Source organism: Oncorhynchus clarkii, chromosome 6 (assembly GCF_045791955.1).
Source record: "Oncorhynchus clarkii lewisi isolate Uvic-CL-2024 chromosome 6, UVic_Ocla_1.0, whole genome shotgun sequence".
NCBI lineage: Eukaryota > Metazoa > Chordata > Actinopteri > Salmoniformes > Salmonidae > Oncorhynchus > Oncorhynchus clarkii.
This window is the reverse complement of record NC_092152.1, coordinates 77,216,178-77,243,414: the sequence shown is the minus strand read 5'-3', so window position 1 is coordinate 77,243,414 and position 27,237 is coordinate 77,216,178. Positions and strand designations below refer to the sequence as shown.

At 41.8% G+C, this 27,237-nt stretch overlaps 1 protein-coding gene and 1 pseudogene across 2 annotated transcripts; both read left to right on the top strand.

Moving 5' to 3' along the window:
- The first annotated feature begins 9,626 nt into the window (after positions 1 to 9,626).
- On the top strand, positions 9,627 to 15,863 carry LOC139411633 (pro-cathepsin H-like; annotated as a pseudogene).
- A 2,019-nt stretch (positions 15,864 to 17,882) lies between these two features.
- LOC139411632 (WD repeat-containing protein 76-like) lies at positions 17,883 to 27,201 on the top strand. Of its 2 annotated transcripts, XM_071158226.1 has the most exons (16): positions 17,929 to 18,085; positions 20,901 to 21,041; positions 21,205 to 21,273; positions 22,214 to 22,306; positions 22,411 to 22,466; positions 22,749 to 22,869; positions 23,055 to 23,156; positions 23,367 to 23,407; positions 23,573 to 23,729; positions 24,106 to 24,264; positions 24,455 to 24,570; positions 24,663 to 24,761; positions 25,009 to 25,161; positions 25,356 to 25,409; positions 25,679 to 25,787; positions 26,018 to 26,588. In XM_071158226.1, exons 1-16 carry the CDS (start codon positions 18,026 to 18,028, stop codon positions 26,159 to 26,161), a joined length of 1,674 nt encoding a protein of 557 aa, XP_071014327.1. In that variant the 5' UTR covers positions 17,929 to 18,025; the 3' UTR covers positions 26,162 to 26,588. The 2 variants fall into 2 exon arrangements, with proteins under 2 accessions (XP_071014328.1, XP_071014327.1); XM_071158227.1 differs by lacking the exon at positions 21,205 to 21,273 and having other exon boundaries at positions 17,883 to 18,085; positions 26,018 to 27,201.
- The last annotated feature ends 36 nt before the right edge of the window (positions 27,202 to 27,237 follow it).

Here is a 27,237-nt window from a genome sequence, read left to right as displayed (position 1 = left end):
GAGGGGTGGAAAGGGAAAGGGGAGAGGAGAGAGGGGTGGAAAGGGAAAGAGGAGAGGAGAGAGGGGTGGGAAGGGAAAGGGGAGAGGAGAGGAGAGAGGGGTGGAAAGGGTAGACCTACTCCAATAATATATTTCCTTGAATGAGCTGCCTCGCTGAACAGGAGAATAATAATCCACCTCTGATGTCTAACCTTAAACAGGTCTTGTTTTTTAAATGTTTGATGTCTAACCTTAAACAGGTCTTGTTTTGTAAATGTTTGATGTCTACCCTTAAACAGGTCTTGTTTTTTAAATGTTTGATGTCTAACCTTAAACAGGTCTTGTTTTGTAAATGTCTGATGTCTAACCTTAAACAGGTCTTGTTTTGTAAATGTCTGATGTCTAACCTTAAACAGGTCTTGTTTTGTAAATGTCTGATGTCTACACACACACACACACACACACACACACACACACATATACTAAGCATTGTTTTGGTCTTGTTTCTGTTTCACAGATAGTCAGGTAAAGCTGTGTGTTCTGACTTTAGGGTCTATGATTATTCCCTGTAGGCTCTGAGGTGATGAGGAGCTGGCTGAATGACATCACCCGGCACACACACACACACACACAGAGAGAGAGAGAGAGAGAGCCCCGGAGCAGACACCAATCAGGTGAATGTGGTGTGGAGGTGCTAGCTACAGACTCTGGCAGCCAGGCCACTGGCCATCTGTTGTAATAAAATGGAAAGTCCAGGACACTACTCACTGGAACAATGGCACTATGGGGCACTAGTTGACTGTGTGGGTGGCTGGGTGCCTCTAAGCAAAATGCTTCTGTGTTAGGTTTAATTGTTTTGATGTTTGAATCTTGGCTGTTTTGGGGCATCAATTGCCAAAAAGATGTGATGCATTGCTCTGTGTGTGTGTGTGTGGTGTTGCGCCTGGTGTTGTGTGGACACCCCAGGCCATGCTAGCAGGGTGATGTCATTCAGCCAGTTCCTCATCACCTCAGAGCCTACAGGGAATAATCATAGACCCTAAAGTCAGAACACACAGCTTTACCTGACTATCTATGAAACAGAGACAAGACCAAAACAATGCTTAGTATAATCCAAACACACAGAGACATTCCACAATACCACACAGACTATACATATTAAACACATATTCTATTTACATCTGGACTAAACAGCTATCTTTACAGTCTCTTGGTAAATGAATAGCTCAACTTTGATCAAATGTCTTGGCATTACATTTTGAAATTGGTTCCTGGTTGCTAACAGAGCTGTTCTGACACCCAGATGATGTTTGTGCGGTTACTTTGTCATAAGAGTAAAAGGTCTGAGGCTGAAGTAAACTAACAAGCCAATAGCAGCCGTTCAGCACCACTGAAGCGGACAGAGACAGAATCAGCATTCCAAAATGCAGCTCTTTATAGGGAATATGGGGACATTTAGGACACACTCTGTAAATGGGAAGTAGGCCTAATCAGGGCGTAAGAAGCCTGGAGGGAGAAGACTTTCCCATGGAGTCGGTGTTTCTAGTCAGGAAGCAGTTGCAGAAGGTGAGTTGAATAATAATAAACATGAGGATTAACACATAACAGGAGAAACGTACTGAACGTAACCAAAACCAATACTACCTGATGACAGAGGCTACTGAGGGCTACATGGAGGGTGAGTTATCAGGGAGGTGATGAAGTCCATGTGTGTGTAACGATGGGGAGCAAGTTTGCTCAATGATGGTTGCCAGGAGTGCTCAATGATGGTTGCCAGGAGTGCTCAATGATGGTTGCCAGGACCGGCGGTCAGTAGACCGGCGACGTGGAGCGCCAGAAGGAGGATGCAGTAGCAGGCGGGACACCTATCCTGTACAGCTATAGGCCTGTTGACTTGTTCAAACCAAACTCTAGAATGGTAAATAATAGGAAACAAATTGATACAAACGGAAAATACACCTCTCTACTGTTTCTTGGAAACGGCACCGACAGTTTATGACCAAGGCCTTTGGGACAAGACATCTAACATTCATAAAAGCTTCACAACACCAACCTTATGTATGGCCTTTTATCTAATAGAGTATGTTTGTTTTGTTCACACTACCTGCCTGTTAAGCATTGTTATAAACTGGTTGGTTCCAGCCCTGAATGCTGATTGGCTGACAGCCATGGTATATCAGACGGTATACCATGGGTATGACAAAACGTTTATTTTTACTGCTCTAGATGCTGTTTACGTACGTAAGCTGCTAGTTATATAAATAAAGTCTCATTTGAGATGGTTATTATCGCTGCATTCACCCTGGGCCGTGAAGACGCTGCTGTGTTGAGCATTTCTGTCGTTATAAAGCAGTGTCCCGGTGTCATTGCATTACTTATTAGTAGTGGTGAATGACAAAGCTGTCTGCTTTTATGGCTGGGCGTTTCAGACGTAATAAACACTCAGACAGGGTATCCTTGCCTCTTCCTGATGAATGACAAATAAGAAGCAGAATGCTGGAAGGAAAATGGCTGCCAAGCTTGATGTATAGGTGAGGTATCTGCAGCGGTTGGCATTGCTACAGCAACCCCCTGTCAGGGGAGAGGATGATAAATGTCTCTCTGGATGGCTGGCTCACAACTACTGTGCTCTACATCATTAGTGTGGGAGAAGGAAAACTCCTCACTGCATCATTACTGTTGGTGAGGGGAAGAGGGTGTAGGGTGTAGGGTTAAAGTTAGAGTTAGGGGTAGGGGGTAGGGGTAGGGCTAGGGTTAGGTGTTAGTATACAACCAAGATACTGAAGTCAACCTTGTTGGAAAAGTCAACTATACCTCTCAATCTTAAATGACATGGAAAAGGTTCATGTATCATGCATTATAGTGGTCTTCAGCTGGGACAAGTACTGATCATCTAGACCCTTCTATAAAACACAAGGCCAGTGAAGACAAAATACAAATACTGGTCATGGATACATGCATTATAATCAGAAAGAATTCCCAGAAAGGCTTGTAGTTAGAGAGAGAGAGAGACACGGAGAGACACACAGAGAGATAAACACAGAGAGAGACACACACAGAGAGAGACACACAGAGAGATAAACACAGAGATAGAGTCACAGAGAGAGACACACAGAGAGACAGGGAGAGACATGGAGAGAGAGACACAGAGAGAGACACACAGCGAGACAGCGATACAGGGAGAGAGAGAGAGAGAGAGAGAGAGAGAGAGAGAGAGAGAGAGAGACAGAGACAGAGACAGAGAGAGACGCAGAGAGAGACACAGAGAGAGACACACACAGAGAGAGACAAACACAGAGAGAGATTCACAGAGAGAGACACACAGAGAGACAGGGAGAGACATGGAGAGAGAGACACAGAGAGAGACACACAGCGAGACAGGGAGAGCGATACAGGGAGAGCGAGAGAGGGAGAGAGAGAGAGAGACACACAGCGAGACAGGGAGAGCGAGAGAGGGAGAGAGAGAGAGAGACATGAACAGAGGGAACCAGGTGGGTTCTGTGGACTGTGAGACCCACGGTGTCTGCCTACAAACGTAAATGAATGTGTGTGTGTATGTGTGTGCATGCGCTTATGTGTGTGTGTTGGTGTCCAAGCGTGCATCAGTGTGTGTGTTTTATGTGACGTGTGATAACCTGACTGCACACACCTCACCACTGCTCTTTGTCCAACCATTGATCTAACGTGATCAGCTCAGCTGTGGGAACACCGGGCTTTTTAAGGAAGGGAGAGAGACAGCGAGACAGAGAGACATACACTACATGCTCTTCAAATATCTCATTCCAAAATCATGGGCATTAAAATTGATTTTCTCCCCCGTTTGCTGCTATAAACAGCCTCCATTCTTCTGGGAAGGCTTTCCACTAGATGTTGGAACATTGCTGCTATAACAGCCTCCATTCTTCTGGGAAGGCTTTCCACTAGATGTTGGAACATTGCTGCTATAACAGCCTCCATTCTTCTGGGAAGGCTTTCCACTAGATGTTGGAACATTGCTGTGGAGAGTATTAGAGCATTAGTGAGGTCGGGCACTGATTTGGGGCGATTAGGCTTGGCTCGCAGATGGTGTTTCAATTCATCTCAAAGGTGTTCGATGGGGTTGAGGTCAGGGCTCTGTGCAGGCCAGTTAAAATGTTCCACACCGATCTCAGAAAACCATTCCTGTATTAGCCTCGCTTTGTTCACGGGGGCATTGTCAAGCTGGAACAGGAAAGTGTTGCCACAAAGTTGGAAGCACAGAATAATCTAGAATGTCACTGTATGCTGTAGTTTCCCTTCACTGAAACTAAGGGGCCTAGCCCAAACCATAAAAAGCCCCAGACCATTATTCCTCCTCCACCAAACTTTACGGTTGGCACTAATTCAGGCAGGTAGTGTTCTCCTTGTATCCACCAAACCCAGATTTGTCCATTGGACTGCCAATGTTTCCCTATGGAGATTGCATGGCTGTGTGCTCAATTTTATACACCTGTCAGCAATGGGTGTGACTGAAATGGCCGAATCCACAAATTGAAATTGCTTGTGTAGCCTACAATACAATATGTACAGAACAACCTGGGATATCAAGTTGGTTGGCTACCTGAAGAACCATTGAGTCTGAATACCTGACTGAACCTACAAATATTCTCTTGGCAGAGGAAAACCAGTAAACTGAACATTCTCTTGGCAGAGGAAAACCAGAAAACTGAACATTATCTTGGCAGAGGAAAACCAGTAAACTGACCATTCTCTTGGCAGAGGAAAACCAGTAAACTGACCATTCTCTTGGCAGAGGAAAACCAGTAAACTGACCATTCTCTTGGCAGAGGAAAACCAGTAAACTGACCATTCTCTTGGCAGAGGAAAACCAGTAAACTGACCATTCTCTTGGCAGAGGAAAACCAGTAAACTGACCGTTCTCCTGGCAGAGGAAAACCAGTAAACTGAACATTCTCTTGGCAGAGGAAAACCAGTCAACTGAACATTCTCTTGGCAAAGAAAAGCTCAGCAAAGTGAGTCAAAGGCAATAAGGATAAAGCTTATGTAGTACAGCCTCTTGGCTTTCATTCCTCTCAGATACAATATACACAGTCCAGTGGGACTGGAGGGGAGAGAGAGAGGTGAGAGAGGTGAGAGGGGAAGAGAGGGGTGAGAGGGGAAGAGAGGGTTGAGAGGGGAAGAGAGGGAGGAGGGGGAGAGAGGTGAGAGGGTTGAGAGGGAGGAGGGTGAGAGAGGTGAGAGGAGAGAGAGAGAGAGTTTGAGAGGCAGGGAAGAGACAGTTGATCTGAAGGCCAGAAAGGGAGGTGAGAGGCAGGGGAGAGGGGTGAGCTGAAGGGGAGAGAGATGGGGTGTGAGAGAGAGGAGAATGGGTGAAAGGACGAGAGCAAGAGGACGATGGGGTGAGCTTGAAAAGAAAGGGGCAAGATGTGGAGGTATTGCACCTAATAGTCAAACATAAACAACATAATTAATATCCAGTATATCATACCACATCACACCCAAAACCATCCTTTGAGCGTCACTGTCTTCCTCCAAAGTATAGTTTTACAAGTTAACGCGTATGAATGGCTTGAAGATCGAGAGTAATGATGATCATATTATGGTCCAGCTGCTGAGAAAACTGCAGGAAGATTTAAACACACATACATTTGATTTATTGCTGGTTTCCCTGGTGGAGATGAAGACCCATGCCCCTATACTGATGAGACTTGTTACCCTATCTATTTTAAATGGCCCCTTCCTGTACAGAGGACCAGTGAACAATTTGCCTGTAGCTATGTCTAAATAACTACATAGCACCCAAAGTAGAGCACACTAAAACTAGAACAGACCACAAACCATTAAACCTTAACCCCAACTCACCTCTCTCACTCAATGGCTTGTTCCCTTTCTCTCTATTTCAATCCCTCTTTCTCTCAGCCCATTCTTTCTCTCTCAACCCCTCTCTCTCTGTCTCCATCTCGCTCTCTCTTAATGTCTCTCTGTCCCCTCCCTCATCTCTATCTGCGTCTCTCTCCCCATCTCCTGCTGCCATCAGAGGCTGTTGCTGAATAACAACAGCTATGCGCTCATCACACACTATCTTTCACATACACACACATTACGAGTGATAGCTGGAAAGTGTGTTAGGCTGCCTTCAGAGAGTCAGTCTGTACCATACAGTGATGTGTAAATAAACTGTCACACAGATGTCAACGTACATACACAGATGTTGAGACAGAGCGAGAGAGAGAGAGGATAGGCTGGCTGATTTACAGTCTTATTTTCCCCCAGGCCTCAACTCTCCTTCCTTAATACAAACCCTAAACTGTCACACCCACAAACACACACAGTCTTGAATAACTGGCCTTCTGGAGACACAAAATTCACAGTCCCATTCAAAAACCTATTTTCCCTAACCCGTAACCCGTAACCCGTAACCCGTAACCCGTAACCTTAAACCAAAAACCTAAACCTAACCCTAGATCCTAACCTTAACCCTAATTCTAACCCTAACACTAATTCTAACCTTAACCCTAAACCCCGTAGAAATATAATTTGACCTTGTGGGGACCAACAAAATGTCTCCAGTTGGTCAAAAATCCCCCCCCCCCCACACACACACACACACACACACACACCCAGTGATGAAATATTAAAGTGCACGGGCCAGCAGGGAGACAACTACAATGTTGAAGGAGAGATAACACACTCACTGATCATACTGATGATGAACCATATACAGTACAGCTGTGTGTGTGTGTGTGTGTGTGTGTGTGTGTGTGTGTGTGTGTGTGTGTGTGTGTGTGTGTGTGTGTGTGTGTGTGTGTGTGTGTGTGTGTGTGTGTGTGTGTGTGTGTGTGTGTGTGTGCGCGCGTGTGTGTGCGCGTGTGTGACGCTGTTCCTCCTTTCTATGTCTGCTCCTGGCAACAATCCTTATTTATTGATATCCTAGATGTTGATGACCTCCAGTGTACTAGCACTGTCCATAGGTAGGCTATAGGGATGAGCACACAGCTCGCTGTAGTAGCATGGTGCATCAGCATGGTGATATACAGCGCATTCAGAAGGTATTCAGGCCCCTTTACTTTTTCCACATTTTGTTACGTCACAGCCGTACTCTAAAATTGTTTAAATCCATATTTTTCCTCATCAATCTACACACAATATCCCATAATGACAAAGCAAAAACAGGTTTTCATTGATCATCCTTGAGATGTTTCTATTGGAGTCCATCTGTTGTAAATTCAATTGATTGGACATGATTAGCAAAGGCACGCACCTGTCTATAAGGTCCCACAGTTGACAGTGCAAGTCAGAGCAAAAATCATGCCATGAGGACGAAGGAAATGTCCGTAGAGCTCCAAGACATGATTGTGTCGAGGCAGAGATCTGGAAAAGAGTACCAAAACATTTCTACAGCATTGAAGGTCCCCAAGAACACAGTGTCCTCCATCATTCTTAAATGGGAGAAGTTTGGAAAGACTATTCTTAGAGCTGGCCACCCAGTCAAACTGAGCAATCGGAGGAGAAGGCCTTGGTCAGGGAGGTGACCAAGAACCTGATGGTCCCTGTGACAGAGTTCCTGTGTGGAGATGGGAGAACCTTCCAGAAGGACAACCATCTCTGCAGCACTCCACCAATCAGGCCTTTATGGTAGAGTGGCCAGACAGAAGCCACTCCTCAGTAAAAGGCACATGACAGCCCATTTGGAGTTTGCCAAAAGTCACCTAAAGGACTCAGACCATGAGAAACAAGATTCTCTGGTCTGTTGAAACCAAGATTGAACTCTTTGGCCTGAATGCCAAGCGTCAAATCTGTCGGAAACGTGGCACCATCCCTACAGTGAAGCATGGTGGTGAAAGCATCATGCTGTGGGGATGTTTTTCAGCGGCAGGGACTGGGAGACTAGTCAGGATTGAGGGAAAGATGAACGGAACAAAGTACAGAGAGATCCTTGATGAAAAGCTGCTCCAGAGTGCTCAGGACCTCAGACTGGGGCGAAGGTTTACCTTCCAACAGGTCAATGACCCTAAGAACACAGCCAAGACAACACAGGAGGGGCTTCAGGACAGGTCTCTGAATGTCCCAGACTTTAACCCCATCGTACATCTCTGGAGAGACCTGAAAATAGCTGTGTACTGACACTCCCCATCCAACCTGACAGAGCTGGAGAGGATCTGCAGAGAAGAATGGGAGAAACTCCCCAAATACAGGTGTGCCAAGCTTGTAGAGTCATACCCAAGAAGACTCGAGGCTGTAATCGCTGCCAAAGGTGCTTCAACAAAGTGCTGAGTAAAGGGTCTGAATACTTATGTAAATGTCATAATGAAGTTATTAGGTTTGTATAAATTAGTAAAAATGTCTAAAATACTATTTTTGCGATGTCATTATGCGGTATTGTGTGCAGGTTGATGATTTATTTGTATTTTTAGCCATTTTAGAATAAGGCTGTAATGTAACAAAATGTGGAAAAAATCAAGGGGTCTGAATACTTTACGAAGGCACTGTTTACCTGTAGCTCACCATATTTGAAGAGGAGGTGATAATAACTGACTATCTAGGGTTCTGCATGAACACAATTACCTCCCACTCCACAGCTGAGTTGGAGAGAGAAGAGCAATGTTAATATGTACATGTAATTGGGAGTGGCTCTGTTGCAGAAGACGCCGTTGCTCTTTCAGTTCCATCATATCAGTTTTGCAGTGATATTATACTGCCATCCACAGGACGGATCTCTCATAGCAGGCTCTGGTTTATAAGGAGTGCACTGTCCTCTTGTGGCCAACTTTAAAAAGTTTAAACCACATGAGCTGAACATGACATTTTTATTTAAAAATGTTTTAAGTATTCTGCAAGCAATAATTTTAAATTTTAAATGATTCATCACTGACCCTAAGAAAGAACTGACAGAAGGACACACACAGAGTTAGAGATGCATTATGTTCTGGGCTGTGGACTGTGAATTTTTGAATAATCACTACAGTTGTATGACAATAGTCTTTATTTTAACTGCCTGAAAAATATGAATGTGTGGCAGTGTATAAAGATGTGTAAAGTTCTAATCTACAATTTTAAAGGCCCGATGCAGACGTTTTTATATAAATATTAAATTATTAGGTAACAATTAATTACCAGACTGTAATAGTTGTCCATTAAATGGTTAAAAAAAAGAACTTAAATAGCTTTTTAGCAACCAAAAAAGATTCTCCAGCAAGAATTTTGCTAGGACTGTCTGGGAGTGGCATGAGTGGTTTGGGGGGGAACTGAAAACTAGCCTTTATTGGCAGAGAGGTTTGGAACTCTCGTTGTTATTGGTCTATTAACTAATTTACAACCTGAAACTCCACGTTTGCAAAACCTGCTGATTAGAAGGTCCTGTGTAGATTGTATTTTCAACCAGCAACTATCAGGAAATAGTTTTTTATCTCACACACTTGTACAGTGTTAGTTTCATCAGCTGTTTAACAATATGATACAAAACACAGGCAAAACTGAATTTTGAATGCACTGGGCCTTTAATAATTCTGTGATACTTGCAATTGTATTTTTATCTTCTCAGTAAGTGCACACTTTATTGACTTTGATGTTAATTATTTTTGATGTGTGGTGGGAAATTAGGCATATTATGGTGCTTACAAAAACTTTGACCAAGTCATGTAATGCATTGGTTGCGAAACCCACGCGGAAGTATGGCGCTGTGTTCTGTTGCTTTTATTCTTGCTTTTTTGCAATTAGCCAATTTAACACCCTTGTTTTTACCTGAAGGTAAGCATAACTCCCCTAATCTGTTTGTTGTTCATATCCCGCATCCCCTTTGGATGTGGAGGAATTAAAACTAAAAGTCAAGTGCAACAAGCCATGCAGTGGCACTGTAGATGAAAGCGGGTTTTGTGTGGACCGATAACTTCACAAATTATGTTTCTTATCTGGATCTGGGCAGTTGAACAGACTGTATTTAATAAGCCTAATGAAAAAAACAAAGATCATAATTAGTCTACCGAAATGAATAGCCTCACTTTAACCCGTCACTTTAACTATACATTCATGTACATACTACCTCAATTGGGCCGACCAACAAGTGTTCGCGCACATTGGCTAACCAGGCTATCTGCATTGTGTCCCGCCACCTACCAACCCCTCTTTTAAATAACGCTACTGTTACTCTCTGTTCATCATATATGCATAGTCACTTTAACCACATCTACATGTACATACTACCTCAATCAGCCTGACTAACCGGTGTCTGTATGTAGCGTCGCTACTTTTATAGCCTCGCTACTGTATTTAGCCTGTCTTTTAACTGTTGTTTTATTTATTTACTTTCCTATTGTTCACCGAACACCTTTTTGCACTATTGGTTAGAGCCTGTAAGTAACCATTTCACTGTAAGGTCTGTTGTATTCGGCACACTTGACAAATAAACTTTGATTTGATTTATAGCGTATTACATTGCATAAGACATGCAGCAGTGAAACAACAGTGACACATGCTATAGCCTACAATGTTGCCATTGCACAAAAAAAGTGACCGTTTCAAACTTGTAACAATGTGACCATACAAATCATAGGTCTAACTGATCATGTTTGTGTTTTATTTTTTATTTATTTATTATTTTTAAAGAGGAATATCACTTCAAACAATGGGTGTTACAGGTATGTGAAACTGTAAAGGCTACAATGTAAATCCGTCACGTGTTATTTTTTAGGAAAGCAGATGACATACAGTAGCCTACATACCAGAGTTACTGTAGACACAGTCATCTTGTTCCTTCCTGTAAGAAATTAAAGCAGTAGGCCAAGACCTTCCTCAAGTGTATTTGCTTGTCAGTATGAGGTTGTCATCTTTAGTTGACTGCCTGCCTATACCTGTTTTTGTTATTACAGTATAATAAAGTCTTTGCTCTGGAGGAGTACCACCATCGCCTGAACATCTTCACTGGGCATAAGAGGAGAATCCACTATCATAATGCAGGGAAGCACACGTTCTCAAGTAGGCTATGCATTTATTTATTTTAAACTATTTGTCAATTTCTTCCTGTTTTCCCAGTCACAACTTATCTCCCAATGTAGTCATAATATAGCTTTATATATGCACAAGTATATCTTACAACTCTTGTAACTTTCCTTTTCCCAGTGGGACTGAATCAGTTTTCTGACATGTTGTAACTGTCCTTTTCCCAGTGGGACTGAATCAGTTTTCTGACATGTTGTAACTGTCCTTTTCCCAGTGGGACTGAATCAGTTTTCTGACATGTTGTAACTGTCCTTTTCCCAGTGGGACTGAATCAGTTTTCTGACATGTTGTAACTGTCCTTTTCCCAGTGGGACTGAATCAGTTTTCTGACATGTTGTAACTGTCCTTTTCCCAGTGGGACTGAATCAGTTTTCTGACATGTTGTAACTGTCCTTTTCCCAGTGGGACTGAATCAGTTTTCTGACATGAGGTTTGCAGAGTTTAGGAAGACTTTCCTCCTGACTGAACCTCAGGTACAGCTGTGAAATGTAATTACTAAAATGTGATCCTGTAGTTAACCCCAATTATAAGTCTACGAGCTTCCCTGATATAAGATAGCCTAATCAATAGTAATTGTTCTTCCATTTATCTTCATCAGAACTGCTCTGCCACCAAAGGGAGTCACATCAGCAGCCATGGGCCATATCCTGGTTCTGTGGACTGGAGAGAGAAGGGAAACTATGTGTCACCTGTCAAATATCAGGTACTACGTTTCCCTCATAGGCTAAATATACTGAGTGTACAAAACATTAAGAACACCTTCCTAATATTGAGTTGCAACCCCCCTGTTTTGCCCTCAGAACAGCCTCAATTCATCTGGGCATGGACTCTACAAGGTGTCGAAAGCATTCCACAGGGATGGTGGCCCATGTTGACTCCAATGCTTTCCACAGTTGTGTCAAGCTTGCTGGATGTCCTTTGGGTGGTGGACCATTCTTGATACATACGGGAAACTGTTGAGCGTGAAACAAACTGCTCCTGGCACCTAATACCATACCCCGTTCAAAGGAACTTAAATCTTTTGTCTTGCCAATTCACCTTCCGAATGGCACACACACACACACAATCCATGTCTCAAGGCTTAAAAATCCATCTTTAACATCTCTCCTGCCCTTTATCTACACTGATTGAAGTGAATTTTACAAGTGACATCAATAAGGGATCAAAGTTTTGACCTGGATTCACCTGGTCAGTCTGTCATGGAAAGAGCAGGTGTTCATAATGTTTTCTACTCAGTGTATATTCACAACAACATGACCAAGTCATTTTTTTATGGATTGGCTGATTGCGGGCGAGTGAAAAAGATAAAAGACGCTGTACATTTATGACTGTGCTGTGTTGATATCATGTTGAGTGAATGTGCTATTGTTGTGTCCTAAGGGTCATTGTGGAAGCTGCTGGACCTTCTCCACTACCGGCTGTCTTGAGTCTGTTACCGCTATAGCTACTGGAAAACTCCCACTTCTGGTGAGAACTAGCCCTATTTCTCTTGTATTTTCTAAAGTTTCACACTATGTTTCACACTGTTTTTGGCAGTCAACCTACTATGTTCCTCTGTATGGTTTCATATGAAGCGGTACAATAGAAAGAATGGGTTACTGTAGTTGAATTGGTTGTTGAATGGTTGTTGGTAATAGCCTTATCTGTGAGTTATCATTCTATATTTTCCAGTCTGAGCAGCAACTGGTGGACTGTGCTCAAGACTTCAACAATCATGGATGTATGGGGTTGGTAGCCTACAGTACCATCTTAAAATCACATGAGCTTATCACTCCTGTCCTGCATGTGACTTCTATGCCTCCTGATACATAATGTAGCTATCTGTCTACAAAAACATCATTCAGATACTGTAATGTATTGGTTTCAGGGGACTCCCAAGCCAGGCGTTTGAGTATGTTAAATACAACAACGGACTCATGACCGAAGATGACTATCCTTACATGGGACATGTATGTATTTATAAATTGTTCTTAGTATAAAAAAGGAAAATGTTAATAACCCAAGTAACAGTGTTATACTAGTATTTAATCCTTATGACTCACTTGTTTGGATTACTCACTATATACTTCTTTATCCCAATTACTTTTTTTAGGATGGCTCTTGCAATTTCAAGCCCGAGTTGGCAGCTGCCTTCGTGAAAGATGTTGTCAATATAACAAGTGTGAGAGACTAAAACTAAACGTTTTACAACCTCTGCATCTGTCCTAAACATTGTTTTCTTGGTCAGCAATTGGTATGTTGTTCTGTCTTCCCCCCTACAAAGATGGTGTGTACAGCAGGTGAGAGTAAGCCCAGTACACTCCGTTGTTCCTTATCACTCCCACTTGGCAATAAATGTTGGGTGGCAGGATTAAAGTGCTTTGTGGGAATTGAATTGTGAACCTACAAATGTTATCAAATAATGTGTGGAAGGTAGAAGACTGTACTTATGAGCCATACAATGTTGCAGTAGAAGACTTTCATGAGCTGTAAAGCTCCTTGCCGTTCACATAAGGTATACAAACTGCACATTTGACCCTCTATTACAATGAATTAACATGTCCTCCATGTGTTTTATAAAGTATTCTTTGTTTGTATTAGCACTACGTGTAAGAACACTACAGACAATGTGAACCATGCTGTACTGGCAGTGGGATATGGTGAAAAGAATAGCACTCCATATTGGATCGTGAAAAACTTCTGGGGCACCAACTGGGGAATGGATGGGTAAATACATAAAAAATATTCAGTGCTGTTGAACTACCTTTTTTTACTAATGATAACTATATAGATGCTTCATGAACACAGATCAGCTATTGAACACCCAGACATTGTAGGACAGGTATACTGCAAGATACCTGTCTGACTATCTCCTTTTAGGGTGAAATTATACTGAACAAAGGTATAAACACAACATGCAACAATGTCTATGTTTTTACTGAGTTACAGTTCATAGTAAGAAATAAGTAAATTGAAATAAATTCATTAGGCCCTAATCTATGGATTTCACATGACTGGGCAAGGGTGCAGCCTTGGAGGGCATAGGTCACCCATTTGGCAGCCAGGCGCACCCAGCCAATCATAATGTTACAGACAGATATACATTACATAGACATTACTGCAGTTAGCATGCCAATTGCACGCTCCATCAAAACTATTACACTGAACAAAAATTCACAATTTTAAAAGTGGCCTTTTATTGTCCCCAGCACAAGGTGCACCTGTGTAATGATCATGCTGTTTAATCATTTTCTTGATATGCCACACTTGTCAGGTGAATGGATTATCTTGGCAAATGAGAAATTCTCACAAACAGGGATATAAACACATTTGTGCACAGAATTTGAGAGAAATAAGCTTTCTGTGCATGTGGAACATTTCTGGGATTTTTTACTTCATCTTATGAAACACGGGATCTACATGATAAGTTTATTTATTTATTTATTAATTATTATTTTTTTAACCCCTTTTTCTCCCCAATTTCGTGGTATCCAATTGGTAGTTACAGTCTTGTCTCATCACTGCAACTCCCGTACGGACTCGGGAGAGGCGAAGGTTGAGAGCCGCGAGAACCAAACCAAGCCGCACTGCTTCTTGACACAATGCCCACTTAACCCGGAAGCCAGCTGCACAAATGTGTCGAAGGAAACACCATACACCTGGCGACCGTGTCAGCGTGCACTGCTCCAAGGCCCGCTACAGGAGTCGCTAGTGCGCGATGGGACAAGGACATCCCTGCCGGCCAAACCCTCCACTAACCCGGACGACGCTGGGCCAACTGTGCGCCGCCCCATGGGTCTCCCGTTCGCTGTCAGCTGTGACAGAGCCTGGACTCGAACCCAGAATCTCTAGATGCGTTTGTATTTTTGCTCAGTGTAATAGTTTTGAGGGAACATGCAATTGGCATGCTGACTGCAGGAATGTCCACCAGAGCTGTTGCCAGAGAATTGAATGTTCATTTCGCTATCATAAACCGCATCCATCATCATTTTAGAGAATTTGGCAGAACTTCCAACCTGCCACACAACTGCAGACTACGTGTATGGTGTTGTGTGGGCGGTTTACTGATGTCAGCGTGAACAGAGTGCCCCATGGTGGCGGTGGGGTTATGGAATGGGCAGGCTTAAGCTACGGACAACAAATACTATTGAATTTTATCAATGGTAATTTGAATGCACAGAAATACCGTGACGAGATCCTGAGGCCCATTCATCCGCCGCCATCAACTCATGTTTCAGCATGATAATACATGACCCCATGTCGCAGGGATCTGTACACAATTCCTGGAAAATGTCCCAGTTCTTCCATGGCCTGCATACTCACCAGACATGTCAACAATTGAGCTGTTTGGGATTCTCTGGATCGACGTGTACGACAGCTTGTTCCAGTTCCCACCAATATCCAGCAACTTCACACAGCCATTGTAGAGGAGTCGGACAACATTCCACAGGCCACAATCAACATCCTGATCAACTCTATGCGAATGAGATGTGTCGCGCTGCATGATGCAAATGTTGGTCACACCAGATACCAGATTTCTGATCCACACCCCTACTTTTTTTTTGGTATCTGTGACCTACAGATGCATATCTGTATTCCCAGTCATATGAAATCCATAGATTAGGGCCTAATTAATTTATTTGAAGTTGATTGATTTCCATATGAGTTTTTGAAAATGTTGTATGTTGTGTTTATATTTGTTTGGTATAGCTTACAAAATATATTTTGTTTTGTATTTCCTCCTCAGATATTTCCTAATAGAACGAGGGAGGAACATGTGTGGACTGTCAGCCTGCTCCTCTTATCCTCTCCCCCCGGTGTGATGTAACGGGAACTCAGAAGAGAAGAAGAGAACGCCGCAGTCCGAGTCTTCAGCTACAGTATGAGAACTCAGGAAAAACAGGATACATTTTCTCATTCAGAGGACAGGAGTGGGCATCTCTGTTATTTGCATGGACATGTTTTTAAGAACTGTAGTTATACTGTTACAATGTGAGTTTTACATTTTCCAAGTTACTTATTTTAAATGAATTACAACTGGATCGTATTATGAAGGTTTGTACTGTATATGGTAAGTGGCTGGTCATGGTTAGTTAGTAGGCAACGACTGGGTAGTGAGAGTCTTTGAATCGTGTGCTTATGTAGCCACATATTGCTTCAGTTGAATGTGTAAGAGATTAGAGATTAGTGATTAGTACTAGGAAGCATCACCAATATTTTAGCTTCTCTTGATTTGACATTTTGGTTAGTGTTTAGAGGTTTGTACTAGGCATATTTTGTGTATATTAGACTGATGCTGCTGAGGGTTACTTTTTTTGCATGTAGTTTTGTAAAATATATATATATATATATAGTACCAGTCTGTATATACACACACCTACCCATTTCTTTATTTGTACTATTTTTTACATTGTAGAATAATGGTGAAGACAAACTGTGAAATAACACATGTGGAGTAATATAGTAACCAAAAAAAAGTGTTAAATAAATCCAAATATATTTTAGATTCTTCAAAGTAGCAACTCTTTGCCTTGATAACAGCTTTGCACACTCTTGGCATTCTCTCAACCTTCTTCATGACGTAATCATCTGGAATGCTTTTCCCAACAGTCTTGAAAAAGGTCCCACAAATGCTGACCACATGTTGGGTGCTTTTTCTTCACTCTGCGGTCCAACTCATTCCAAACCATCTCAATTGGGTTGAGGTCAGGTGATTGTGGAGGCCAGGTGATCTGATGCAAAACTCCATCACTCTCCTTCTTGGTCAAATAGCCCTTACACAGCCTGGAGGTGTGTTTTGGGTCATTGTCCTATTGAAAAACAAATTCCCACTAAGCGCAAACCAGATGGGATGGCGTATTGCTGCAGAATGCTGTGGTAGCCATGCTGGTTCAGTGTGCATTGAATTCAAAATAAGTCACAGACAGTGTCACCAGCAAAGCACCCCTACACCATCACACCTCATCCTCCATGCTTCACAGTGGGAACCACACATGGGGAGATCATCCATTCACCTACTCTGCGTGTGAGACACGGTGGTTGGATCCAAAAATCTTCAATTTGGACTTGTCAGACCAAAGGACAGATTTCCACCAGTCTAATGTCCATTGCTCGTGTTTCTTGGCCCGAGCAAGTCTCTTCTTATTGATGTACTTTAGTAGTGGTTTCTTTGTAGCAATTTGACCACGAAGGCATGATTCACGCAGTCTCATCTGAACAGTTGATGTTTACTTGAACTCTGTGAAGCATTTATTTATTTGGGCTGCAATCTGAGGTGCAGTTACTTGCCGATTTCTGAGGCTGGTAACTAATGAACTTATCCTCTGCAGCAGAAGTAACTCTGGGTCTTCATTTCCTGTGGCAGTCCTCATGACAGCCAGTTTCATCATAGTGCTTGATGGTTTTTGAGACTGCACTTTCAGGGTTGACTGACCTTCATGTTTTAAAGTAATGATGGACTATTGTTTCTCTTAGCTTATTTGAGCTGTTCTTGCCATAATATGGACTTGGTCTTTTACCAAATAGGGCTATCTTCTGTATAACACCCATACCTTGTCACAACACAACTGATTGGCTCAAATGCATTAAGAAGGAAAGAAATTCGACAAATTAACTTAAGAAGGCATACCTGTTAATTGAAATGCATTGCAGGTACCTCATGAAGCTGGTTGAGAGAATGCCAAGTGTGCAAAGGGTGGCTACTTTGAAGAATCTCAAATATATTTTGATTTGTTTAACACTATTTTGGTTACTACATGATTCCATGTGTTATATATATATATATATATTTCTAAGAGCTATACCCCCAAAGCCATTGGCACATGAAAAGCAAAATTATAATGATCCCTGGTTAATTTGTTATAAACAAATGTGCCCCAAGCGATGTGTCTTCTCTGTTATAAAAAAATATAGTAACCAATCAGCTGCTGTGAATTATCTTGCACAACAAAGGGGAGGGGTTTGTTACAAAACACCATCGTGGCGGGAAAGGGTTTTTCCTGTGGTGCAGGATACATCAACTAGGTTATTCAAGAAAACAAACAGCTTTTCGGACTTAGCTTGCAAGCTAAATATCTGCGACTCGGTTTGCCTGATGGTTTCGGAAGAACCAAATCTTCCGAACGCGTTTGTGAAATTGTACTACATATTGCAGGTAAGATTAAGGACCATCGCATAGAACTATCCATATACAACTACCCTTGAAATATTGCTAGTGAGTCACAAGTTATGTTTCCATTAACTTGTCCAGTGATATTTTTTGTTAACATTTAGAGTTCGTGTAGAAAATAGATGCGACAATTGCCTGCTAGGGTGTGGACTTAAACAGCTGAACGTAATGACGTCACGTCTGTCGAATAAAAATGTAGTTTTTGAAGCGTTTCCATTGCCCATTTATGCAGATGCCCTCCCATCTATCTGTTTCATGTCCCAGGTAGCCAGTGGTGGAAAAAGTACTCAATTGTCATATTTGAGTAAAAGCAAATATACCTTAATAGAAAATGACCCAAGTGAAAGTCAAAGTATTTGGTTTTAAATATACTTAAGTGTCAAAAGTAAATGTAATTGCTAAGATGTACTTAAGTATAAATAGTAAATGTATAAATCATTTCTACTTCAACCTTTGACGGATACCCAAGGGCACACTCACACAATTTACAAACGTAGCATTTGTGTTTAGTGAGTCTGCCAGACCAGAGTGGATGACCAGGGATGTTCATTTGATAAGTGTGAATTTGACCATTTTCCTGTTAAAATGTAACGAGTACTTTTGGGTGTCAGGTAAAATGTATGGAGTAAAAAGTACACTTTTTCTTTAGGAATGTAGTTCGGTAAGTTGCCAAAAATACAAATAGTTAAGTACAGATACTCCAAACTACTTTAAATGTATTTTTACTTAAGTACTTTACACAACTGCAGGTAGCCCGCAAAAACCTGCATGGATAGAATGCAATAAAGAAAGTTTGACAGATTAAAAATCCACCCCAGTCCAATGGATAAAAATTTAATGTTTAGATAATGTCTCCCATCTTCCGTTTCCATTACACTTTTTTTGTTGCGACATATTGCTTTTGTCAAATACCTAGGTCAATGTTAAACCTACTTAGCTACTGATATAGTTAGCTACCCAATTCAGAGGTAACTGATTTAGCGCCTATTGATGACAGTAGTATCTTCGGACAGGGGGTGTTTTGGAGCCTCAGCACTTGCTCTAAACATTAACTCATCGCTTGCGGTACGTTTCTGAAAACACAAGGAAGGTATATTTCATATCGGCAAGAAAGAAAAAAAAATAATACAATTTAAATTATAACACACCTTCAAAGGGTTAGTGTTCCCACACAGCCAAATGTCCATGTTACATCACTTATTTATGGAAGACACAGGTGGCCGGCCTCCTGTTCTAATTAACTCTCGTGTTCAAGTTTAACTAGAGGCACACAGCTTGTGGATCTGTTCCAAACTGCTACAGTAAGGTGTGTATTTTTCATGAAAGAAGCTTTCTCGCTTCACGAAAGATAAGGAGCATATGTTCCGAAAACCGCTTTGAGCTAAGATTATTGAAGTTTCTAAACATTAAAACATAACATCAGCATTGTAGTTTGGATGTAGCCAACAGTGGGCGAATGTAACGGCTGAAAACACTACACAGAGAAGGGTTTGCAAGAGCTAATATATAGCAGCTATCTATTGCAAACCCTTCAGTATGTTTTCAGCGGTTACATTCGAATATATCGTTAAAAGGCGCTACAGTATATCTTACCCCATTCATAGACGCAAACGTTAGTTAGTGACAAGCAATCATAACTTAATTGTACAAACATTGGGTTAGTTATGCATGGACTGGTGCCCTGGGTGAGTGGAGATCAATGAAATGGTAGGTTGCAATGACTGTAATGTACCATAACCACTAAAACGAGACCTAGGTCCAGCATGCGTTGTCTTATCTAACTTGTCTCCTCTCCTCAACAGACATCGAGAAGCAGCTGACTAGCGCCAAAGATGATCTATCGCTGACTATTTGGGTTTCCACTAGATAGCACAGTCAGAATAATACCGTGAAAATAATTTATAATAATCGCTTTTTGTTTTTAAGGTTAGCATTGCTGCTAATGTTAGGTTTAAAATAAGATTTTAAAGGTAAACTTTGGGCACGAAAAACCATCTAGCTGCCCTTTACTCAATTTGTAACAGAAATGGGGTTTGCCTTTGGTGGTTCATCGATGTCATGTGCGCAGCGACCGTAGCTAGTTCGTTAGCTATTCTAGCCAGTGCAGTTAGCCAGTAACTCCGTATTTGTTTACGTCATTTCACATCATTTGTTTTTGGATGTAAACTGTAGAGATCGATAAGAAATAACAATTCTGTAGCCGAATATCTTATTCATATGTGTTTTGTTTTTAAGCATTAAATGACCTGAAATTATGGTGAATTGACCTTTGTGGCTGTAGTAACTACTGACGAACGTCTGTCTATTCGCCCATCCGTGGTTTCCACTAGCTTCTTTAGCCACAAAGTTAGATTCCAGTCAGGATCCACAGCCACATTCAAAATTGGCTACAAAAATGTGCTTTAGGTCATCATTTTAAGGTTAGGTATGAGGTTAGCAGTCCATGGTTAAGGTTAGTTTTAAAATCAAATTTTAAGAAGATAAATTGTAGAAATGGACAGATATTATAACTTTGTGGTTATAGAAGCTAGTGATGCCCCATCTTCGTCTCTGCTAGCGCTCATGCGAGATATGTTTCCGAGTTCTGAGATTACTTTTTATGCTGTCACATTACTGTAGTATTGTAAATTCCCCGCCCATGTGCACCTGAAGTTTCCTTGGGCACCTAACTAGCATTCTTCCCCGGACCTCCAGCATTGTCGGAGCTATCTAGCTGAAGATACCACTGTGCTAAGTTTATGATAAATTATAAACCTGTTTAAGTCATTACCAAATTGAAATGCATCCCAATTAATTGCAGGAAATGAAGCCAGCGAACACCGAGAATGTTGTTCCTGTACTCCATTCAGCAAAAGATGGGTGCAAACCCAAGAAATTCACCCCAGATGAAGTACTGGTACCAAATCCCAGCTTCAAAGAAAATCAAGGAACGAAAAGAAAGGTAAGTGTGTCCACCCATATGATGACCACTGATCCATGATGCAATTCCAAAGTGCCAAGTTCAGTGAATGTATGCATGCATGATTGTTTGTCTCAATTGTGTGTATTATGCGCTATAACTGGGCAATGCTAGTACTTCACAATTTAAATGCAATTTGTCTCAGAGAAAAACACTTCCTTTGAAAGTGGAAGAAAGAATTGAAAAAGTCAAAGACGAGAAGGAAGACAAGGATGTAAGTGTTCATTACACACAGTATTTAGGCCAAATAACCTAGGTGTCATGTTTCATTAGGCACTAAACGAAAGGGAACTGATTGCATAGTATTGAAACAGGGAGAGACTACCTCAAGTTGTCCAATAAAAAATGCTTGTTTTTCTTTTCCGTTGCTAAATGTTTGCTATGGCGTATGTGAAGAGGACATGAGTCGGTCATGGTTGCTCAAGGTCACGTGATGGGTAGTCCCTGCCTGCGACTTCAATCTATTTCAGTCTTCAGGCCAATGGGGGATTTCCTCTTGGTCTAACGGCTCTTATCCCCAACGGGGGGCCCGATCTGTCGTAGGGCAGGAGATCAAAGGGGGTGACTGTAGCGGACTTGACTCGGTCATGGTTGCTCATGGCCACGTGATAGGTAGCCCCACCTGCGACTTCAAAATCAGTCGGTTCTAGTGCCAATAGAGAATTCTGGTCAAGACGTTGGTTTCTCCCGTGGTAGACCCAGGTTCATATGTTACATTTGGACTAATGCAGAGGTTTTCAAACATCTCCTCGGCGACCCCCAGGTATTCCACGTATTTTAACTATTCCTGGGCTGGCACACCCGGTTCAACTTGTCAACAAATGATCAAGCCAATGGTCATGTTCCCCTGCTCAGACGTTGCATGCATCAACCAATGGTTGTGTGCCACGTCATCGGCTGCTGTCGGACACCAGATAGCTATAACAACATTATGTTGTTAGGTGATATGTAAAATACCGATCCAAGTGTTGTGGCATACATCATCAACATCTGCGCAGAGGACACGACCCTTGTTTAAGCGATCAGGTGAGCTAGTTCAGGGCTATAACAATACTGTGAAACGTCTGTGTATCCAAGAGGAGACATTTGAAAACTGCACAAATGAATACAATCCTGTTGGTGATCTCACTTTACTCTTTGTTTTTACATTTCAGATGCAACCTGGAAGTCTATCGATATATGAATTGGAACGGTTGGAAAATATCAGACAAAACCAAGTGTTCCTGTCCTCCATAAAACTGCTTGAGGTTAGTTTGTTGAAGAACAGTTTAATTGGTATCTACTTATGCATATTTTACTGAAACTTCTTGTGTGGTGAAATGAATAACATATATTATTGTTTCCTCAATAGGCCAAGCAGGATTTGAAACCAGAAAAAACACAGCGAGGTCTCAAGAGACAGAACAAGTAATGACAGATTCAACATCTGTACCAATGACTGAAATATTTACTTCAATGTTTCCTGTGTACCATGTATGTGCTTACATTGGTCAGTCGAATTAGGTCTCAGTACAAAGTGAATGAGCTTCCGTTATACATACTCAATCCCTTTAGGACATAAGGCTCATATGAGCTTCTGTAACGTATGGCATACAGAATGTATTTATTATGGCCAGCTTGGATAGAGAATGTCAGTGTGACTCGTTTCTGTTTCTAACACAATATAACTAATGTCTTGGCTCACTACAGTAAGGTAGCCTGGACAGAGATACTGCCTCCTCGCACCAAGTCCTTGAGAATCCAGAAGAAGGAAGCAGAGCGACTCCCCCTGCCCCTGGAACCACACAGGATTTATTATGAAGTCGAACGAGTAAGTGACTGACCAATAGCAAAATGCGACGTTGTAACTGACCAATAGGATATGCTCTTATGTTAAGAAATTGTACTTCACTACACAGAAAAGCTTACTTCTCACATTTGTTCCATTTTAGTCTTGAAACGCTAGTTTATTTCTCATGATAATGGTTTGTTTATGTTGATGTGTATTTGCTAAAGATTGAACGTGCCAGGAAGCCAGAGGGTCCCATTAGTATGGAGCCAATCAACACGGAGGAGGATAGTTCACTGCCGCCTGAACTTCTCAAGCTGTGGACAGAGGTTGCACATTTGTTCACCATGACCTACTTTTCTCTAGCACGGTCCCAGATCTGTTTGTGCGATCTTGCCAACTCATTTGGCATGAAAATGACCATAACATTTGGCAAGACCGCACAAACAGATCTGGGACCAGGCTAACTCTTCAGTCCTATGTTCAGCATAACTGTTTGCAGCTTTGCTGTTCTTTTACAGTTTCATTTTATTTCACAGGATTTAATCAAAGAAGAAAAGGAGGAGTTGGGTCTGGGAGAGTGAGTTTCATTTAGAATGTTAAGGAATTGGGCCTTTTTTCTGAACGTTCTGTGACAAATGTATATATTTGTAGTATTTGATGGACATCCTGTATTGATTTGAATGTATAGATGTGTAAAACCCTAACCTGTGCCAGGCTGACATTACATTGGATATGTTTCCAGGTACCGTAGTACTCTAAAGAGCATGGCGCTGAGTGAGATTGGAGGAGTAGCTAAGGTGGTGAAGAGTCGTATCTTCTCTGTTGCCTTCCACCCGTGTAGCAGTCGTCTGCTCATGGCTGCTGGGGACAAGTTGGGTGGAGTGGGGCTGTGGAACCTCGTGAGTACATACAGTGAAACTGGATGCCGTAGAGTTAGTGTGACTGGGCTTATTTGGGTTTTGTTGTTCTTTCAGGAATCTGGTATGGGTGATGTCGTGCTGCCGTTTGTTGTTTCCTCAGGACTCTTGCTGTGTTCAAAACAACTGGAAATTCAGAAAAATAAAAGGTCAAATCATGACATCAGTGATCTTCAGGTCGGAGCTCTAGAAAGAGGCCCGGGTTGGATGACCGTTCAAAGAAAGAATCAGTCGGAGCTAGTTGTTTTTTCTTTTTCTCCCTGAGTTCCCAGTTGTTTTGAACGCGCTGAAGTCGGAGGTTTCCGAGTTCCCAGTTGTTGTGAATACGACAACGGCGTGCTGCTGTTTGTTTCCTCAGGACTCTGATATGGGGGATGAGGGCGTGCTGCTATTTGAGCCACACGTCCAGCCGGTGGCCTGCATGGCCTTCTCCAGGTCACATCCTACAGACCTGTTGACCCTCAGCTACGACGGGACGCTACGGAGCACAGACGTGGAGAAAGCCGTTTTTGATGAGGTACCGTGCATAATACAGTGATGATAATATATGGCATTTAGCAAACTTTTAGCAAGCTTTTCCAAAGCAACATAAAACAGTGAGTGCATGTATTTTCATATGTGACCCCAGTGGGAATTGAACACACATATCAGACTTTAGATTGCCTGTTTGGTCTTTGTTACGTTATCTCTGTCCTTTCTCCAACTAGGTGTATCGGATCAAGGATAGCTTGAGAACCTTTGACTTCCTGTCACATGACTGTTCGACGCTGGTCACCGGGGACTGGTACGGAGACGTTGCCATCGTTGACAGGCGGACTCCAGGGTAAAGTAATGTCGTTTTGATTTTCTGTCTGTATAAGTCAAAAGCTTCTTGCTAATGCCTTATTAATGTTGGTCTGTCTTGTTTTTACTCAGAACCTCTCATGAGTCCCTCCATAGCCTGGATACCAAGACGGTTCGCTGTGTTCACGTCCACCCTGTTCAGAAGCAGTACATCATGGTGGCTGAGAACAGGTACAAAATGGGAATCAGTGCTATGATGTGCAATATGTCAGCCAATCAGGTTGACCCATGTCATTATGGCAAGTAATCTCTTTACAAGCCTTGAGACAATCCTATGGTTTAATAAGTTGATTTATGTATTTTGTCAAGTTTGCAAAATGATTACTTATGGTATAGTCCGATTTAAGGAAATCCACTTTCTATTTCATTGATCTTTTATGTTGCTAAAGCTGATATTGATGTTTTGATTTTTCTCTAGTATTGTGAGCATTTACGATGCTCGATGTTTGAAGGCGTCGTCAACAGAGCCAGTCTCCCAGCTCTATGGTCACTCAAAGAGCATCTCAAGTGCCTACTTCTCTCCTGGCACTGGCAACAGAGTAGTGACCACCTGCCTAGACAACAACATCAGGTGAGTCTGCATGCCACAGTAAGATGTTAGTACGTTAAAATATGTAAAGAGATAAAAAATGTAAAAAAATTACTGAAGTTCAAATAAATAATTTGCTTATGTGCTACGATAAGGGTTTTAAAAGTTGCACTAAGCTTATTGTCCAATACTTGAAACATGAAATGTTTAGCAATAAAATATACTTTGTTTTTCAGGATTTATGACACCTCGGAACTAACCTCCAGAGCTCCGCTACTGACCTCCATCCAGTAAATTCATTATACTATCACATTTAGAAAGTGAAACTGACCAGGTCTCTCTTGAGAAAGTTTTTATCTCATGGCAAAATAAAGATGAAATAAAAAAACATTGGAAAGATCCTGCAACCTCTGTTTGCATTGGTTTACTCTCCAATGCCAGTGTTATTTCTAGTATGTGTGCTTTATACCAATAGACATCAGCCAGCAAATCCAGAAGTATTTGTAATAGTGTCTTTGTATAATGTTGATGAATCCATTTCCTTTGTCCCTCTTTGCAGACAGAACCTGTACACAGGGCGCTGGCTGTCCAAGCTGCAGGCGACGTGGGACCCCAAGAGGGACGACTGCTTCGTTGTGGGCAGCATGCAGCGGCCTCGCAGAGTCCAGGTATAAGCACTTCTTTGTTCCCACTTCTATCATTGAACCTCAACAACAATAAGTAAGATCTGAGGTCATGTTACTATTCCCCTAACAGAATGTGTAAGGTCAGTGTACAAGTTATGGATTATGTGGCTATGCATGGTATGGGTAACGTTTCATATATTTTGTATACAGGGGCACTGTGTCCAAGACAATTTTCTTCTCTGGGACAATAAAGTATATTATTTTCTATCCAGGTGTTCCATGAGAGTGGGCAGCTCCAGCACTCCTTCCAGGACCCAGAGATGACCACCGTGCTCTCAGTCACAGCCTTCCACCCCACCAGGAACGCTCTACTGGGGGGTAACGCCTCCGGGCGGCTGTACGTCTTCACCGACTGAGAGCAGGATGCCTGTATGTGTTCGCTGCCTGAGAGGAGAAACCTGGGCTATTGTTCACAAAACATCTCAGAGTAAGAGTCCTGATCTAGGATCAGGTACCCTCCCTCTTATTCATTTTGATCTGGAAGGCTCAACTGATCGTAGATCAGCACTCCTACTCTAAAATGTTTAATGATACGGGCCCAGAACACATGCTTAGAATAGACCAAAATAAGTTGTTTGGTGGTTTTTTGTTTTTTCTGCAAGCTGCCTTTGCTATTGTTGCACATTGTTTTCTATCAAATAGTTGATGTTTTGTTAGTTTCTATATTTAGCTGAAGTTGTGCTTTTCATGTAAGTTTAGCTCTTTCATTGGCTGTATTGTACCCGCAGTGAATTTTGTGATTGATGGTTTTAATCTTTCAAATAAAAACTACCAGAATTCAGTGGCTACAGCCCTACAATCATTAAAATCATGGCTAAATACCAGTGTGTTGAAAATGTGTCCTATGTCAGCCAACTCACTCTTCTGTGCCTAGGCTAATTATTTTCTGCAGTTTTTCCTCAACACCAACAATAACATTACAATGTAACCCAACTCGTGTGTAGGCCTACCTTAGTAAGCTATGTTATTAGACTAGTAAGTTTCTGTGTTACGGTTCAGACTTAGTGAGAAGTGTTGTGTATGTTAGGCTGTGGGGGTCATTTCAGAAATAGTTTTCAAATTGATAAAGCAATAATCTTTGTTAATAATATGACCACCCTACCTTCAATTATTGGGCTTAAATTACTGTAATTATGTATTCTGTACTGGCTAATTTGCATTTTAATTACATTTGTACTTTGATTTGAATCATCTTTGTTCTACATCAGCCCTGAAACTGTCATGCCAATTGAGCACCATCTTTAGATATTTGACAAAACTTGTTGAATTTAAGAATTAAGACAGTCTACAACGGCAACAAACACCTAAGGAGTGGCCTTTTTAACCTTTCCCATCACTTACTGAGATCTCAGCAATGGTAAGGCCTGTCCTCGTGAAATAAAGTGTGTGTTCCTGAGAAGCGTCTCTATAATTTTATTTAAAATGGTCTGAG